Genomic DNA, 18,727 nt, shown 5'->3' on the forward strand with positions numbered 1-18,727 from the left:
TGCGTGTGCATATGAAGTGAAAGGCTAAACATTTTCTGTGCAGCGCTACAGCCAGCGGCGTAACTAAATTTTGGGCGCCCCCCCTCCGTTAAAGGGAGGGCGCCCAACCACTCACCCGCCCCTCCGCCCGCCGCACGCCGCACCAACCCCCGCAGTCTTACCTGTGTTCAGTTAAGCTCCCTTCTTCTGCTATGAGGACCACCACAAAATGTCTGCCCCCATACAGCAGACAGTTTCAGAGAACTGTTTGCTATATGGTGGCGGCCATTTTGTGGTGGTCCTCAGCAGAAGAAGGGAGCCGGGACCAGTGGTACTGAACACAGGTAAAGACTGGGGGTGGGGGGTTTGCGGGGGTTGGTGCGGCGGGCGGCGGGGGAAACTATAGCACTTCAGCCCCCGGCGCCCGCACATGCATAGCGCCCCCCCCCCCCCGCGGTCGCAGGGGCTGCGGTGCTATAGTTACGCCCCTGGCTACAGCATATGTGTGCTCATTTTCGGCGGGGCGAGCACTCTGGGACTCGGTACAGAGACAACCAGAATCCGGCTCATAAGGGTATAGAGGCAGAGATTGAGGGGTCACAACACACAAGGGAGGCGATACACCTTGACGGTGTCCATGTCGACCGTGTCAACATTCTGGACAAAAAAAGTGAAAAACTCATGTCGACCTTTTCACTGTCAACCTTCCCATTGCCGACCTAATGCTGTGTCGACCTTCCAACCCTTTCTACCTTAGCCATGTCGACCTAAGCCCTGTGGACCTTCAGTGGTAAACCCAATGACCCCTACCCGTCCACAGTAGATCCCTCTGGCCAGCACCAGAGTAAGAAGAAAAGATTGGGATAATTCCAGGCTGCACTCCCCGGTGACAACATGCAAATGAGCCTTCCAAAATATTGGTGTGACAATTTCATGGGCACCTCGTTAGTCCGTGCCCAACCCGAGGCATTTATAAACCGCGACGCAGCATCACCCCCTGACAGGTGCATCCAGAAGCCGTGCCGCGCAGTATATAACATAACCGCGCCTGCAACATTTCCATGTCACAATTATTTTATTTATTAAGGGGAAGAAAAAAAAGAAATAATTGTCGGGTCCTGAACTTATTTTGTTTTTGTTGTGGTTGAGCGAAACTTCCCCCCTCTGATGTTGCAGATCAAAAGTCAAGTGCTAGAGTACATGTGATGAATTAGGCGTGGGTCAGAGGTCGCGCAACGCAGTCCTACACAATTGTCTACCTCTGCATTTGCAGCTCATTGATGCTGAAGTGATGCACTCTGGGAATTGCGACCAAACTCTGCTCCCTAACAGCTGCTCTCCCTAAGTGAGTTAGTGCATGTCAGACATCTTTATGTCAGAATCTCGCCGTGATGGATGCAGTCTTCAGAAAATGCTGCATAAAAATCTGGTGTGCCGTTCTGGCTATTAAGTGAAATTACTATTTAAATTAATGGCGCTGTCACAGTTTATCTGTGCAGAGAATGAACGCTGATTAGGGTATTAAGTAATTAGCAATTTATCACACTGTAACAAGGTTGATAATAATTAAAAAAAAGTAACGGTTTACTAAAGAAAGTAGAAAGGGAGTCACTTTGCGTTTTGCCGCTGAATTCTTGGCTCAAATTTCCGATTCTGTCAGAGATGGAGTTTTATGCGCCGGGCTGAATCTCCGCGTCGCTCCCCAGCTACTGGCGTTCATTAGCAGAATTTGAGTTTGCTTGTCAGGCGTCCCTTAGAGCCATCACAATAGTGTTTATGAGTTTTTGAATTAGGTCACTCTTTGCATGGGATGTATTTCTTGATATATGCCAAACTGGTGTGATCAAATCTAGGAATAACACATATCATATGCTGAGGTAGGCCGTCGGAACGCATCCTGTCTGGAGAATTGCGCGCTGTGCCGTAGAGGCGTGCATGCAGGAAATGGGTACATACAAGGGTTGGGGCAACTAATCTACTTATGGGGTGCGAGCACAAGCAGGGCCCAATGTGGGGTTGGATGCAAATGTGTATTATGCATTCGCACAGGAAGAACTGCGCACATTGTGTGTACATGTAATTCCTCGCATCTGAGACTCACTGCCGCGCACAGATGGAGAAGCAGAGAATGGGGAGGAAATGTGTGGTCTAAGTACATAGCCGCAAACCCACGCAGAGATGCAGTGACGCTGGCCAATCGATTGCAGGTGCCTAACCGATAATGGCGATCCCCAGCATTGGCGGCTGATTAGGAAACTGATTGGGGCTTTCGCCAGTGATTGTTTATAGATGATATGATTTTGTGGGGAGATTATTATTATTGTTATTATAATTATTATTAATAATGAGTAGGATTATTAACCATAATGATAATAACAACAACAACAATAAGAATAATTATTATAATAATAATAACAATATTTAATATTAGTATTATCATCATCATTATTATTTTGATAATGCATTACTATTATTATTAACCCTATGGAGTGCCAGGATCTCTGTGAGAGATGTTCAAAATATCAGCTACAATTGCCGGCGTCGCTCACATTCGTTATTTAAATGAAAATAGATTTTTTTTGTAAAAGAAGATTATATACAAGGTAACATTACAGCTCATGACGATGAATTCAAATGTTTGTCAATTTTCACATCTATTTTGACAAATGCACATGGCACTCAAAGAGTTAATGATTATTATGAATGATTATTATTATTAATAATAACGTATATATTCCGCTGCTCATAAATGTTTTCTCGTGCATATGACCCTTCTGCGCATCCCTGTATCCGACAACCAGTCGCACGCTACTGATACAGAGCTGGACATCAGTACAGGGGTGTAAATATACTATTTTATTTTATACAGCTACATTTGATACTTGTGTATTATCACTGGTGTAGTATTTGCTTAGTGGGCTATTCTGCGTAGGGAAATTGCATCGCATGGGCCATTGTAAAGGCCGTGCGATGCGATGCCATGTGGAGTTGATTTTATATAGTGTGGCGAGCGCAGCGAGGCGAGGGGATGCGGAATACATGTAAAGTAATCCGCATCCACGAGCCACCGAGCCCGAAGTGTGGCAAGTGCAGCGAGCACTGCGAGGGGACGCGGAATACATGTAGAATAATCCTCGCGGGGCTCGCCGCACTCGCCACGCTTCGTGCTCGGTGGCTCGCTGCGCTCGCCACACTATATAAAGTCAACTCCACGCCGACTTGTATAGTAGGGCTATGAAAAGGTCGGAGGACGCGTTCCGCCACCCCTCGCTGGGCTCGCTGTGCTCGCCACACTTCGGGGTGGCTTGGATAGTGGGGGGAGTGACTAAAACCTCATTGGATGTCATACAATGATATAATTGTATACCTAATGTAATGGCATCGTACACCCTATATATGCGGGAGATGAGATTTTTTTGTGAATTCGGGCAGATTGTATTTCTCATGACAAGTATAGGAAATATGAACCCGATACTAATATATGCAAATGTATGGGTTTGGAGGTGAGTTTTTTTAAATTATTCTCCAATTACCTTTAGTACATTTAGTTAAAACTAAATAATGTGAAAAGGGTGTAATATAACTTTTCACATTATATTTATAAAAATGATTTTGATAAATATGCTCAATATTCTTGTTACACGGAAATAAGTTGTAGGTTTGTCGGGCACAGTGGGTGTGTAGGGGTGTACTGTAGCTCCTGTGTTCTGGTAAGCTCCTGTTCTGGATTGGTCTTCATGCATCAGCCGTTCCCACCCTCCCTCTGCCTTTTGTTCGTTGTTGTCCACTTAGGTACGGTGTCTGTCCTGTGTTAGGTACAGTGTCTGTCCTGGGTTAGGTACGGTGTCTGTCCTGGGTTAGGTACGGTGTCTGTCCTGGGTTAGGTACGGGGTCTGTCTTGGCATAGGTACGGTGTCTGTCCTGGCATAGGTACGGTGTCTGTCCTGGGTTAGGTACGGGGTCTGTCCTGGGTTAGATATGGGTGTACTGTAGCTCCTGTGTTGTTCTGGTAAGCTCCTGTTCTGGATTGGTCTTCATGCATCAGCCGTTCCCACCCTCCCTCTGCCTTTTGTTCGTTGTTGTCCGGTTAGGTACGTTGTCTGTCCTGGGTTAGGTACGGTGTCTGTCCTGGGTTAGGTACGGTGTCTGTCCTGGGTTAGGTATGGTGTCTGTCCAGGGTTAGGTACGGTGTCTGTCCTGGGTTAGGTACGGTGTCTGTCCTGGGTTAGGTACGGTGCCTGCCCTGGGTTAGGTACGGTGTCTGTTCTGGCTTAGGTACGGTGTCTGTCCTGGGTTAGGTACGGGGTCTGTCCTGGGTTAGATATGGGTGTACTGTAGCTCCTGTGTTGTTCTGGTAAGCTCCTGTTCTGGATTGGTCTTCATGCTTCAGCCGTTCCCACCCTCCCTCTGCCTTTTGTTCGTTGTTGTCTACTTAGGTACGGTGTCTGTCCAGGGTTAGGTACGTTGTCTGTCCTGGGTTAGGTACGGTGTCTGTCCTGGGTTAGGTACGGTGTCTGTCCTGGGTTAGGTACGGTGTCTGTCCAGGGTTAGGTACGGTGTCTGTCCAGTGTTAGGTACGGTGTCTGTCCTGGGTTAGGTACGGTGTCTGTCCTGGGTTAGGTACAGTGTCTGTCCTGGGTTAGGTACGGTGTCTGTCCTGGGTTAGGTACGGTGTCTGTCCTGTGTTAGGTACGGTGTCTGTGCTGGGTTAGGTACGGTGTCTGTCCTGGGTTAGGTATGGTGTCTGTCCTGGGTTAGGTACGGTGTCTGTCCTGGGTTAGGTACGGTGTCTGTCCTGGATTAGGTACGGTGTCTGTCCTGGGTTAGGTACGGTGTCTGTCCTAGGTTAGGTACGGTGTCTGTCCTGGGTTAGGTACGGTGCCTGTCCTCGGTTAGGTACGGTGTCTGTCCTGGCTTAGGTACGTTGTCTGTCCTGGGTTAGGTACGGTGTCTGCCCTGGGTTAGGTACGGTGTCTGTTCTGGCTTAGGTACGGTGTCTGTCCAGGGTTAGGTACGGTGTCTGTCCAGGTTGGTTAGGTACGGTGTCTGTCCTGGGTTAGGTACGGGTCTGTCTTGGCATAGGTATGGTGTCTGTCCTGGCATAGGTACGGTGTCTGTCCTGGGTTAGGTACGGGGTCTGTCCTGGGTTAGATATGGTGTCTGTCCTAGGTTAGGTACGGTGTCTGTCCTGGGTTAAATACAGTGTCTGTCCTGGGTTAGGTACAGTGTCTGTCCTGGGTTAGGTACGGTGTCTGTCTATGGTTAGGTACGGTGTCTGTTCTGGCTTAGGTACGGTGTCTGTCCAGGGTTGGGTATGGTGTCTGTCCAGGGTGGTTAGGTATGGGGTCTGTGAGTTAAGGTATAACTGGGAAGAAGAGGGCAGAGGGCCCTGCCTGTGTGAGTCAGGGTATAAGTAGGAAGAAGAGGGTGGAGGCAGGGCTGGATTAAAACCTTTGGGGGGCCCGGGTCACTTTAGACAGGGGGGCCTATCCCACTCATTACTGGCTGCAGACTGCATGGGAAAATACTACACTGTCAAATCACAGAGTAAAGCTGTATAAACTTGGTCATTGGGTAACTGCGTGGGGGGGGGGATTAATATAAATATATATAATACCATATGAAAAGCCTGTGTTTGTCCCTCTGTACCTTACTCTGTAGGACTGTTGGAGACCTCACAGGCTCAGCACTGCCTCTGATTACAAACTCTCCCATGACGAGGACGCTGCTGCAGCTGTCCTCCATGGGCCTAAGAAGCATACTGTATGATGAGCTCCACCAAGCAGAGCTCGAGCTCAGCACAAGCCTCTCAGCTTCTGACCTCTTGTGCAAAGTCTCATGGGACTTAGTCAGCTCCCAGTAATGCACTGCACACTTGTCACATTGGCAGATAGGTGAAGCTGCAGCACTACCCCACTCCCATGCACAAATTCTTTAGCTAAAAAATAATAGGTACTTATGTATTACCTGTTCTCCCATGTTAAATGCACCCCATTTTTTCATACCCCTACTATCCAACTACGCATGGAGTTGATTTTATATAGTGTGGCGAGCGTAGCGAGCCACCGTGCCCGAAGCGTGGTGAGCGCAGCGAGCCCCGCGAGGGGACGTGGTCTCATAAGAAAAATGGTCCAGATATTACATAAGTACCAAATAATAATAATATATATATATATATATATATATATATATATATATAGATTTTTTTTTTTATACATGCCAACCACAGGGGGCCCCTAGATAGAGGGGGGCCCAGGAGTACTGACCCCAGGGTATAACTAGTAAGAAGAGGGCAGAGGGCCTTGGCTGTGTGAGTCAGGGTATAATTGGGAAAAAGAGGGCGGAGGGCCCTGCCTGGGTATAAATGGTAAGAAGAGGGCGGAGGGCCCTGCCTGGGTATAAATGGTAAGAAGAGGGCGGAGGGCCCTGCCTGGGTATAAATTGTAAGAAGAGGGCGGAGGGCCCTGCCTGGGTATAAATGGTAAGAAGAGGGCGGAGGGCCCTGCCTGTGTGAGTCAGGGTATAACTGGGAAGAAGAAGGATATGCCTAGATGTATAGAGAACAGAATGACGAATGCAGGACAATAACATACATTGTATCAGGCAACTCCTGTCTTGTTGTTGTCATCTGTCGCTGTCTCTCCTAGGGCTGTCCTGCTGCGGCACCGACTACGTGAATCTGTCAGAGACTACGTGCTGCTCGGGATCTAATGGACAATTTAAAGCACATCTGAAGTTAAATAATGGGATGCCATTAAAATGCTGTGAAGCCGAAGTGATTACTGCAGAGGAAGGATGCTGCAACGGAATTGGATATAATCCAGTGACTCATGTTTGTTCTGACAAGTCACCGACAGCAAGCCCTGGCACGGTAATTACAGCCGGACAGAGAGATGTAAAACAATCGGAGATCTCTGTGGTGTCACCAGCTCCGTGGGACCTGAGTCCTCAGCATATAGGGGCTTGCAACAGCAGCCGACGGCATATGGTGGCATAGTACAGAACACGGTAGCTGCCCTTGTGCACCCCCCCCCCCCCCGAAGGCTTGGCCATAGCTTGCAGACCCCATAACAATGGCACCCACTATAACTGCGCCTATCCTGTGCGGAATACCGCGTCCTATCCTGTGCGGAATACCACGTCCTATCCTGTGGGGAATACCGCGTCCTATCCTGTGCGGAATACCGCGTCCTATCCTGTGCGGAATACCGCGTCCTCCCAGCCACATCCAGCAAATAAAGGGCCAGATTCAGTAAAACAAATAAAGCAATAATGTAATTTGTGTCGGGGAAAAGCCATGTTGCAATACAAGGACAGCAAATACACTTATATGGTGCAGGGTAAATACCGGCTGCTTTTGCATGTAGCTCGCAGATGTTAGACAACTTAGTTTTTACACTGCAATTCGGATTTCAGTTTGAACCTCCCCACCCAAATGTAACTCTCTCTGCACATGTTACATATGCCCCCCTGCAGTGCAGCATGGTAGTGCCCATTTCTGCGCTTTTTTGCTTTGCTAACAAAATTGAATAGGCCCAAATTTCAGCTTCAACCTATTAGGTTATGTCATGTTATATACAGTATTGTGTACCTAGACATTGTCTATAAGCCACCGGACACCTAACGAAATACAGTATACATAATACTGTAATATCCTTCATCATCACCTCTCCATCATCATCATCTCTCCTTCATCATCTTTTATCATCATCCCACCATCATCATTGACCCTCCTTTATCATCGTCCCTCCTTAATCATCGTCCCTCCTTCATCATCCTCCATCCTTCCTCATCCTCCCTCTTTCATGATCATCCGTCCACCCTCATCCTTCCACCTCCCTCATTGGCATGTATTCAATGCTCCTATGTCGCCGTAAAAAACGGTGAGAGTGCATGTTTTTTGGAGAGTGGTGAACTTTTCCCTCCTATTTTGTGCTTCCCTCTATTCAGCTCTGTTGCTTCTCCAAAAATATTTTGCGAAGCTAACTCAGTTCACCCTGCACTTCTCACCATTTCTGTTCAATGGGGATTTTAGTGTCTCTCTCCAAAAGTGTATTCAATGCACAAATTGTGAGTCCTGCTGGTTTCTTTTTTTACAGCAGTTCTCCATTTTTCCCTCGGCATCTTTTTTAGGTGAACTGTAGGGCTATCTTTGTTAAAGTTGTTATTTTTTTTGTTTTTTTATGGCTTATAAATTAAAAAAAATGTACTCTAATGTATTTATTGCAAGTGCCATAATGCTGTACTTCTATATTAATTTATTTGGAATTTAATAAGTTATTTTAATGGTATCCAATAAGAAATCAGTAATGCTCCTAGTTAGACCCCCCCCCCCCTAACATAAAACAGCATGCAGCAGGCAGGGAAGCTCAGGGAGACCCCACCTAACATAAAACCACAATTTAGGGGTGTATTAAAAAAAAAAAAACTAAACCAAAGCCCCCAAAAAGGCATTTAAAAACGCTAACAATTACAAAATAAATAAAATAAAAACCCAGGGCACTGAAAGGCCAAAGCACAACACAATAATAAGAATAAATGAGGACAAAATACACAGCACCAGTCTGCAGCCACAAACCCAATTAAAATTGTCACACAGCCATGTGTTGTAATAAAAACAATGCACAAAACACTAACCTTAAACCTGTTCAGAAGCCAAAATCCACAGATCCCCCGAACACACTGCTCAAACACAAGTCTGCACACCTCACATGGAGAGCAGGAGAAAGTGAAACCTGATCTCTCCTGCTACAGCTCACCCTTTTCCCCTCGCATAATTATGCAGAGTTCGCAAAAAGGGATGGTGAGCTGCAGAAGCGTTGAATAAGGAGACAGACAGAAAGGAGGAGATGATTAAAAGTGGTGAGTGCTTCAGCGAGGTCACGGTGACATGCAGGAGCGAACAGTGAGCCTGACTCGCAAAAAGCATTGAATACATGCCATTGTCACTCCTTCCTTATCATCCCTTCCTCATCCTCCATCTTTCCTCATCCTCCCTCCTTCCTCATCCTCCATCTTTCCTCATCTTCCCTCCTTCCTCATCCTCCATCTTTCCTCATCCTCCCTCTTTCATCATAGTCTTTCCTTCCTCATCATCCCTCCTTCATCATCCTCCCTCCTTCCTCATCCTCCATCTTTCCTCATCTTCCCTCCTTTCTCATCCTCCATCTTTCCTCATCTTCCTTCTTTCATCATCGTCTTTCCTTCCTCATCATCCCTCCTTCCTCACCCTCCCTCCTTTATCGTACCTCCTTCCTCATCCTCCCTCTTTCATCATTGTCGCTCTTTCATCATCGTCCCTCCTTCCTCATCCTCCCTCGTTCATCATCGTCTCTCCTTCCTCATCGTGCCTCTTTCATCATTGTCCCTCTTTCATCATTGTCCCTCCTTCCTCATCATCCCTACTTCCTCATCATCCCTCCTTCCTCATCCTGCCTCTTTCATCATCACCCCTCCTTCCTCATCCTCCCTCCATCCTCATCCTCCCTCTTTCATCATTGTCCCTCTTTCATCGTCGTCCCTCCTTCCTCATCCTCCCTCGTTCATTGTCGTCTCTCCTTCCTCATCGTGCCTCTTTCATCATCGTTCCTCTTTCATCATTGTCCCTCCTTCCTCATCATCCCTCCTTCCTCATCCTACCTCTTTCATCATGGTCCCTTCTTCCTCATCCTCCCTCTTTCGTCATCACCCCTCCTTCCTTATTGTCCATCCTTCATCATAGTCACTCCTTCATCATCGTCCCTCCTTCATCATCCTCCCTCTTTCATCATCAGTCTGACGCATTCCAAGCAGCGGAAATGAGCAATCGACAAAGGTTTCATGATAAAATCTGTTCTTCTGGTGAAATTCGCTAAAGGTTCTAATAATAAAACATGATGTCGCCTATACTGTAGCTGCACCCTAGCAAATTATATACACAATCCAATTGGTTGCTATGAGTGACAGAACATCTTTTTACTTTTAAACACTATAGTAAATCTACCGCTTGACCTGCAAACTGAAATTGGATTTGTATTTGATTTGTTGCTGGGGGGTCTGAGTCCCACTCATCAGCTGCAGGACAGCGCCATGAGGAGGGGGGTAGCTGTACATTTGCATTACTCGTTAGCTTAATGACTCATAGCCTTATGCATGTACACTATTTCTATGGGTCTTGTATAATTGTTCCATTATATTTGTAATTATTATATCCCAGGAACAGAGGTGCCGTTCGGGGAATCTCTGTCCGGCATCCATGTCTTATGCTGCGCATTGTGGGCAGTGCCTCTCCAACGCCACCGCTGACTCTTGTTTCTGGACTGGAAGTATACTAGGTGGTGGCACAGGCCACGCGGTTGAGGATTGCCCGGCAGCTGAGGAAATCGTATACACCGGAGGAACACACACATTTACATTCACTGGTGAGGTCATGTGATATATCTATATACGCTTGACACTGATACTGATATACATCTCGTTACGCTAGGTACACTAATTTATTCTCCCTCTATGGCTGTCGTGGACACCCGCAGAGGGACAAAGTGCCACATCTATCTATCTATCTATCTATCTATCTATCTATCTATCTATCTATCTATCTATCTGGGCTGGGTGTATATGTATGTATATATATATGTATATATATATATATATATATATATATATATATATATATATATATATATATATATATATATATATATATATATATATATATATATATATATATGGCAGTAGAGTGTGCTGAGAATAAACCACCACCTCCAGGACATGATTGAGTCATGATGAACTTATAGACAATCACGTCATACACTAAAGAATTTTTCAATATTTAATACAAAAATAAAAATGTCATAAAACAGCATATGACAAACACTTCACATAACTTCACATAACATATATGGTCCTAGTAACATATACTGTATGGTCCTAGTAACAATGTAACCCGCATGATAATAGTAACATATATGGTCCTAGTAACAATGTAACACATATGGTAATAGTAACATATATGGTCCTAATAACAATGTAACATGTATGGTAATAGTAACATATATGGTCCTAATAACAATGGGCCTTATTTTGGTTCATTCTTTCTGACAAAATCCTTCTTAGATGGGCAAAACCATGTGCACTGCAGGTGGGGCAGATGTAACGTGCAGAGAGAATTAGATTTGGGTGGGGTTTTACTTCAAAGTGAGATCTATATTGCAGTGTAAAAATAAAGCAGTCAGTATTTTCCCTGCACAGAAACAAAATTACTCACCCAAATCTAATTCTCTCTGCACATTTTACATCTGCCCCACCTGCAGTGCACATGGTTTTGTCCATCTAAGAAGGATTTTGTCAGAAAGAATGAACCAAAATAAGGCCCAATGTAACACGCATGATAATAGTAACATGTATGGTAATAGTAACATATATGGTCCTAGTAACAATGTAACATGTATGATAATAGTAACATATATGGTCCTAGTAACAATGTAACCCGCATGATAATAGTAACATATATTTTCCTAATAACAATGTAACACGCATGACAATAGTAACATATATGGTCCTAGTAACAATGTAACACGCATGACAATAGTAACATATATGGTCCTAGTAACAATGTAACATGTATGATAATAGTAACATATATGGTCCTAGTAACAATGTAACCCGCATGATAATAGTAACATATATGGTCCTAATAACAATGTAACACGCATGACAATAGTAACATATATGGTCCTAGTAACAATATAACACACATGACAATAGTAACATATATGGTCCTAGTAACAATGTAACATGTATGGTAATAGTAACATATATAGTCCTAGTAACCATGTAACACGTATGATAATAGTAACATATATGGTCCTAGTAACAATGTAACACGTATGGTAATAGTAACATATATGGTCCTAGTAACAATGTAACACACATGACAATAGTAACATATATGGTCCTAGTAACAATGTAACCCGCATGATAATAGTAACATATATAGTCCTAGTAACAATGTAACACGTATGGTAATAGTAATATATATGGTCTCAGTAACAATGTAACACGTATGGTAATAGTAACATATATGGTCCTAGTAACAATGTAACACATGATAATAGTAACATATATGGTCCTAGTAACAATGTAACACGTATGGTAATAGTAACATATATGGTCCTAGTAACAATGTAACACGTATGGTAATAGTAACATATATGGTCCTAGTAACAATGTAACACATGATAATAGTAACATATATGGTCCTAGTAACAATGTAACACGTATGGTAATAGTAACATATATGGTCCTAGTAACAATGTAACACGTATGGTAATAGTAACATATATGGTCCTAGTAACAATGTAACATGTATGGTAATAGTAACATATATGGTCCTAGTAACAATGTAACACGTATGGTAATAGTAACATGTATGGTCCTAGTAACAATGTAACACGTATGATAATAGTAACATGTATGGTCCTAGTAACAATGTAACACGTATGATAATAGTAACATGTATGGTCCTAGTAACAATGTAACACGTATGGTAATAGTAACATATATGGTCCTAGTAACAATGTAACACGTATGGTAATAGTAACATATATGGTCCTAGTAACAATGTAACACGTATGGTAATAGTAACATATATGGTCCTAGTAACAATGTAACACGTATGATAATAGTAACATGTATGGTCCTAGTAACAATGTAACACGTATGATAATAGTAACATGTATGGTCCTAGTAACAATGTAACACGTATGGTAATAGTAACATATATGGTCCTAGTAACAATGTAACACGTATGATAATAGTAACATATATGGTCCTAGTAACAATGTAACACACATGATAATAGTAACATATATGGTCCTAGTAACAATGTAACACATATGGTAATAGTAACATATATGGTCCTAGTAACAATGTAACACATATGGTAGTAATTATATATATATATATATATATATATATATATATATATATATATATATATATATATATATGGTCCTAGTAATGAAAACTCTGCTCCTCACCTCTTTAGGGGGAATTCAAGTGTTTAGCTGACCTTGCAGTAATTATATATAACTTTTTATCATAAGTAAAAGAAGCGATACGTATTAGCACAATTTGCGCCATTGGCTGTTTGTGTTACAGTACATGTTAAATGCCGGACGTTCCTGTTTTCTGTCCCTAGATACCGGCGTGACTCCTCACACTACCTACGAGTACAGAGTGTCAGCCTGGAACAGCTTCGACTACGGTTTCAGCAATGTCAGCAGGGTAACGACCAATCAGGACAGGCCTTGGGGAATAAGCCCGCCGCGGTGGGCGACAGTGGCCAATCGTAAAGATGTGATATTTCTGCGCTGGGAAGAACCCACAAAACTGAATGGTAATAATACGGCTCTTGGCTCAGCGGCGTCCTATCGCTTATATCATTCTCGCACTGTCAGGTGACTGCTATGGCGCCTCTGCTCTCCCGGACAACTTTATCCTTTGTACTGTATACTGCGTTCTGGGGATGCGGTCATTTGGTCTACAGCATGATGGTTGACAGTCATTAGGTCGACATGGGAAAATGTCAACATGGGAAAAGGTCGACATGGTTCTAGGTCGAAAGGTCATTAGGTAGACAGGTCGTTAGTTCGAGAGGTCGTTGGTTCGACAGGTCGTTAGTTCGACAGTGTCTAGGTTGACAGTCATAAGGTCGACATGGAGTTTTTCACAGTTTTTTGAGCTGACATGTGCCAACAGGCGGTATTTCATGCCCTACCATCCACTAGGGCGTGGTGGGAGAATAAAATAGTGTGCCGAGCGCAGCGAGACACAGTGCCCGAGCGAAGCGAGCCATGCGAGGGGATGCGGTGCACTTTAAACTGTGTCCATGTTGACTGTGTTGACATTCAGTTTAAAAAACAGTGAAAAACCCCATGTCGATCTTTTGACTGTCGACCTAGACATTGCCGAACTAACGACCTGTCGAACTAATGACCTTTCGCCCTATAACCATGTCCACCTTTTCCCATGTCGACCTAATGACTGTTGACCATCATGCTGTAGACCAAATAATCCCAACCCGTGTACTGTATCCATGTCTCTATATAATCAGGGTGGGTGTGGTATGGGGTTCCGACAGTTGGGATCCCAACTTCCCGGACAGCACGGCGAGCGCAAAAAAGCCCCTTGCGGGCACGGCAGCTCGCTACGCGAGCCACCTGTTCCATTCTCCCTCTATGGGAAAATAGCGGGTGGCCATTGGGCGTTTTGACAGTCGGGATCCCGACTGTCGGGAACGCGTCCGGCACCCAATCAGGGTAACTGCTCTTTGTACGCCGCTGTTCCCAATGCAGAGAGCAGGCCAGTGCTGTATCCTACTGTAGGCAAACAAATAGCCCGGCATAAGCTGTACTGTACAAACCAACACATTGTAATCCAGGGCATAAAGTAACCACAGTATAATAGTGCCCACAGCAATGCAAGGTCCTGTAGTAAATAGAATCGCCTGGGGGCAGGTGGGAGGGGGGCACTATAGATGGAGTGCCGACACACAGAGAAAGCACATTGCATGCTAGGAAACCTGTGCTAATAAGCTGCGCTGCTGGGATATGATGGCCGTCACTGGGCTCCCCATAAAGGTCTATACAGATATACACTGTATTTATGTGACATTTCTGTTGCAGGTGATGTGTATTATGTGCTTCTACGTGACGGTGTTGCGCTGTTTAATGGGTCACAACAAAGTTTTGTAGACCGCTACAGGATCCAGCCGCTTAGAGAATACACCTACCAGCTGAGAGCCTGCACAGCAGCCGGATGTCTAGACAGCGCCAAGGTACTGGACATTTATATTGCCAATCACCCGCTACAATTATTGATCCCAGAATTGATGGACTGCACTTTATTCACTTTATTTAAAAATAATAATAATTAAATGTGATTTTTTTTTTTCCCTTCTAAAGTCTTTGCATTACAACATAGGTGGGCGCTGAGTCAGACTGACGTCCAGTATGCACAAATCACCTGCATACTCCTTCCCAGTGTACATGTGCGCGGACGGATGTGTGAGGTCTGACACGCCCACTTATAGTACCCACCCTTATACACCGCTAACGGTCACACAATGGAGACTTCCTCCATCTCTATGGCAGGCGTGGTGTCTCTGTGTGACCACGGCCACCTACACTTACCCCGACACTACCCTAACACGCCCACTGAACGGACCATTTGTGTGTGCGCTACTAACCACCTCCCTATCACGCCCATCACCGCATTCCTAATACCATCTGTCCCATTTGTAGCAGTGCCATTGTGCCATCAGGCTCTGTAATGAATGCCAGAGCAGTTGCGAGTAATCGCTGGGCGCATTGGCGGTGACTCTGGATGAGGCCCATCGCCTGTTTCAGCAGCAAATTTCTCCTTCTTGTATAGAATTCCCCTAACTTTGTTTCAGATTAGTTCTATGTACAGTAATGAGATGTAATGTATCTATAGGAGAGAATAGATAATGCAGTATATTATATATTATTATAATGTGTGTACACAACAGGTCTATGCAGCCATTGAACAAGGAATTCCCGAAGACATCGCTCCCCCCACCATCACGGCAGTGAACGCCACCGCTCTGCATCTCAGCTGGACGGCTCCTAAAAGACCAAATGGCGACATCAGAGAATATCAGATTCACCGGACGGATGGGGGACTGATCTATGTCAGCACGGCGGGAAGGAGGCAGTGTACCGTATCAGGTGTGTAGGGTCACAGGCCATCCGTATGGAATTTGCTGAAAATGTCCCTACAAAAATGGCCGCCGCCTTGGTGGAGACAGATGCTAGGGCATACCTCCCACCTGCCTCAATTATAGCGGGACAGTCTTGCTATTTGGAGACCGTCCTGCTGTTCCTCCTGCGGGTGGCAATGTCCCACAAGTGGGGAGGGGCAGTTGGGGGGAGTCGGAGAGCATTGCTGTTCTGGTTGAACTCGACGAACGCATATTTTTTTTCCAACCTTAACTAACTACAATGTAGCAGCTACTGAAGAAATGACGTCCAGCATCTCCTCAGTGCAGGGAGGGAGGAAGCCGGGGGATGTCCAGTCACGAAGCGCTGGACATGGCCCAGAAAATTATTTAAAAATAGGGTCACTGTGCTAAGAGACGCCCTCTACTTGAGGTCATGCCCACTCACCACTTAGCCCCACCCCCTTATGGGCGGCCATGCCTTATGTGGCAACATAAAAAAAATCCCAATGTTTTTTTTTTAAATTCACTGTTTTCTATTGAAACCTGGGGTGACATTCTATGCTATGCGATTAGCGCTATTTTGCGGTAATTAGACCACAAAATGGCGCTATCGCATTTTCCCATTAAATCGCCGATTTAATGGGATGCGCACAGGGGCTGAAATCGCATATTTTGTGCGTAAATGTCTGGTGAATAAAAATGCGAGATTAATTCGCATTTTTATCGCATCCAGATGTTTGCGCACAGAAAAGTATACAAGTCGCTTATTTAATGCTATGCGCATTTGCACATCGCATTATTTAAGTGACTAATTTTCGCACTAATTTCAGACCTGGGTCTGTTAGGCGAATTAGGCAGAACCCTGCACAGATCGCAATGTTCCGTGCAGGGTTCTGCTGTAAAAAATAAAACAAAGGGTTAAATAAAAAAAAAAACGAGCGCGGGGTCCCCCGCCCGAGTGTAACCAGCCCCGGGCTCACTGAGCCGATGCTGGTGACATAAAATCAGGGTCCCCGACAAATAGGGGTCCCCTTGATTTTATGAAACCAGCACCAGACTCAAGGTCCGGCGCTGGTTCCCAAAATACGGGGGACAAAGTGACTAGGGGTCCCCCGTATTTTAAGAACCAGCACCGGACACAACCAGCCAGCAGGCTAATGCCACAGCCGGGGGGAGACTTTTTATACAAGTCCCCCCGGCCAAAGCATTAACCCCCTGGCTGGTCAGCATGGGCAGGGGTCCTGGGGAAGTGGGGACCCCCCCAATGAAGGGGTCCCCCCTCTCCAGGACTTACCAGCCCATGCTGATAGTCCGGGGCTGTCCTCCATGCCCCTGGGCTGTGGGCATGGAGCTGATGCTTTGTGTAAAAAAAAGAATGATAACTATTGTTTTACACTGGCGAACTATCAGTCCCAGCAAGCCTACCCCGCATGCTGGGACTTGGGGAACCACAAGTCCCAGCATGCGGGGCATTAAAGGGCCCGCTGGCACTTGTAGTTCTGCAGTGTAAAAAATAGTGCACAAAATCACACTGACACCCTGTAAAATAAAACTTTAATACACACAAAACACACTGATACTTACCTACCTTGAGCCCGTAGGTCGGTCCCTGGATCCTGGATTCTTCCTCCGGGGCTCCAGGGCAGAAGAGTCCGGTTCCGGGGCCTTGGTCCTGGTTCCGGGGCTGGTCCTGGGGTTCCGGGGCTCCTGGCGTGAAGAATCCGGGGTCCGGGATCCGTGGTAGTCCAGAGGGGTACCTAAGGAGGAAAATCCTACTCACCTGCTCCCCGGCGGCGACCTCCGGTGACAGCGCTGCCCCCGACTGGTACCCGGCTTCAAGGAGTTGGTCCGGCGCTGAGATGTTGCTCCCTCGACGTCTCTGAACAGAATGATTTCTCGGCCAATCAGGAGCCGAGAAACTCGGCTCCTGATTGGCCAGAAATCATTCTGAATATAGACGCCGACGGAGTAACATCTCAGCGCATCCAGAGCAGAGATGTTACTCCGTCGGCGTCTATATTCAGAATGATTTCTGGCCAATCAGGAGCCGAGTTTCTCGGCTCCTGATTGGCCGAGAAATCATTCTGTTCAGAGACGTCGAGGGAGCAACATCTCAGCGCCGGACCAACTCCTTGAAGCCGGGTACCAGTCGGGAGCAGCGCTGTCACCGGAGGTCGCCGCCGGGGAGCAGGTGAGTAGGATTTTCCTCCTTAGGTACCCCTGGGGACTACCACGGATCCCGGACCCCGGATTCTTCACGCCAGGAGCCCCGGAACCCCAGGACCAGCCCCGGAACCAGGACCAAGGCCCCGGAACCGGACTCTTCTGCCCTGGAGCCCCGGAGGAAGAATCCAGGATCCAGGGACCGACCTACGGGCTCAAGGTAGGTAAGTATCAGTGTGTTTTGTGTGTATTAAAGTTTTATTTTTCAGGGTGTCAGTGTGATTTTGTGCACTATTTTTTACACTGCAGAACTACAAGTGCCAGCGGGCCCTTTAATGCCCCGCATGCTGGGACTTGTGGTTCCCCAAGTCCCAGCATGCGGGGTAGGCTTGCTGGGACTGATAGTTCGCCAGTGTAAAACAATAGTTATCATTCTTTTTTTTACACAAAGCATCAGCTCCATGCCCACAGCCCAGGGGCATGGAGGACAGCCCCGGACTATCAGCATGGGCTGGTAAGTCCTGGAGAGGGGGGACCCCTTCATTGGGGGGGTCCCCACTTCCCCAGGACCCCTGCCCATGCTGACCAGCCAGGGGGTTAATGCTTTGGCCGGGGGGACTTGTATAAAAAGTCTCCCCCCGGCTGTGGCATTAGCCTGCTGGCTGGTTGTGTCCGGTGCTGGTTCTTAAAATACGGGGGACCCCTAGTCACTTTGTCCCCCGTATTTTGGGAACCAGCGCCGGACCTTGAGTCTGGTGCTGGTTTCATAAAATCAAGGGGACCCCTATTTGTCGGGGACCCTGATTTTATGTCACCAGCACCGGCTCAGTGAGCCCGGGGCTGGTTACACTCGGGCGGGGG

At 46.1% G+C, this 18,727-nt stretch overlaps 1 protein-coding gene across 6 annotated transcripts in view; it reads left to right on the forward strand.

Moving 5' to 3' along the window:
• The window catches only part of USH2A (usherin), a 739,769-nt gene that overhangs the window by 548,212 nt on the left and 172,830 nt on the right, over positions 1–18,727 (forward strand). For all 6 annotated transcript variants that reach the window (XM_083175163.1, XM_083175160.1, XM_083175162.1 and 3 more), the window contains exons 50-54: positions 6,627–6,850; positions 10,175–10,379; positions 13,160–13,357; positions 14,646–14,797; positions 15,512–15,710. In XM_083175163.1, the coding sequence (XP_083031289.1) occupies positions 6,627–6,850; positions 10,175–10,379; positions 13,160–13,357; positions 14,646–14,797; positions 15,512–15,710 (978 nt within the window). The remainder of the gene's footprint in view (positions 1–6,626; positions 6,851–10,174; positions 10,380–13,159; positions 13,358–14,645; positions 14,798–15,511; positions 15,711–18,727) is intronic.

Source organism: Crinia signifera, chromosome 3, assembly GCF_055691185.1.
Source record: "Crinia signifera chromosome 3, ASM5569118v1, whole genome shotgun sequence".
Classification (NCBI taxonomy): domain Eukaryota; kingdom Metazoa; phylum Chordata; class Amphibia; order Anura; family Myobatrachidae; genus Crinia; species Crinia signifera.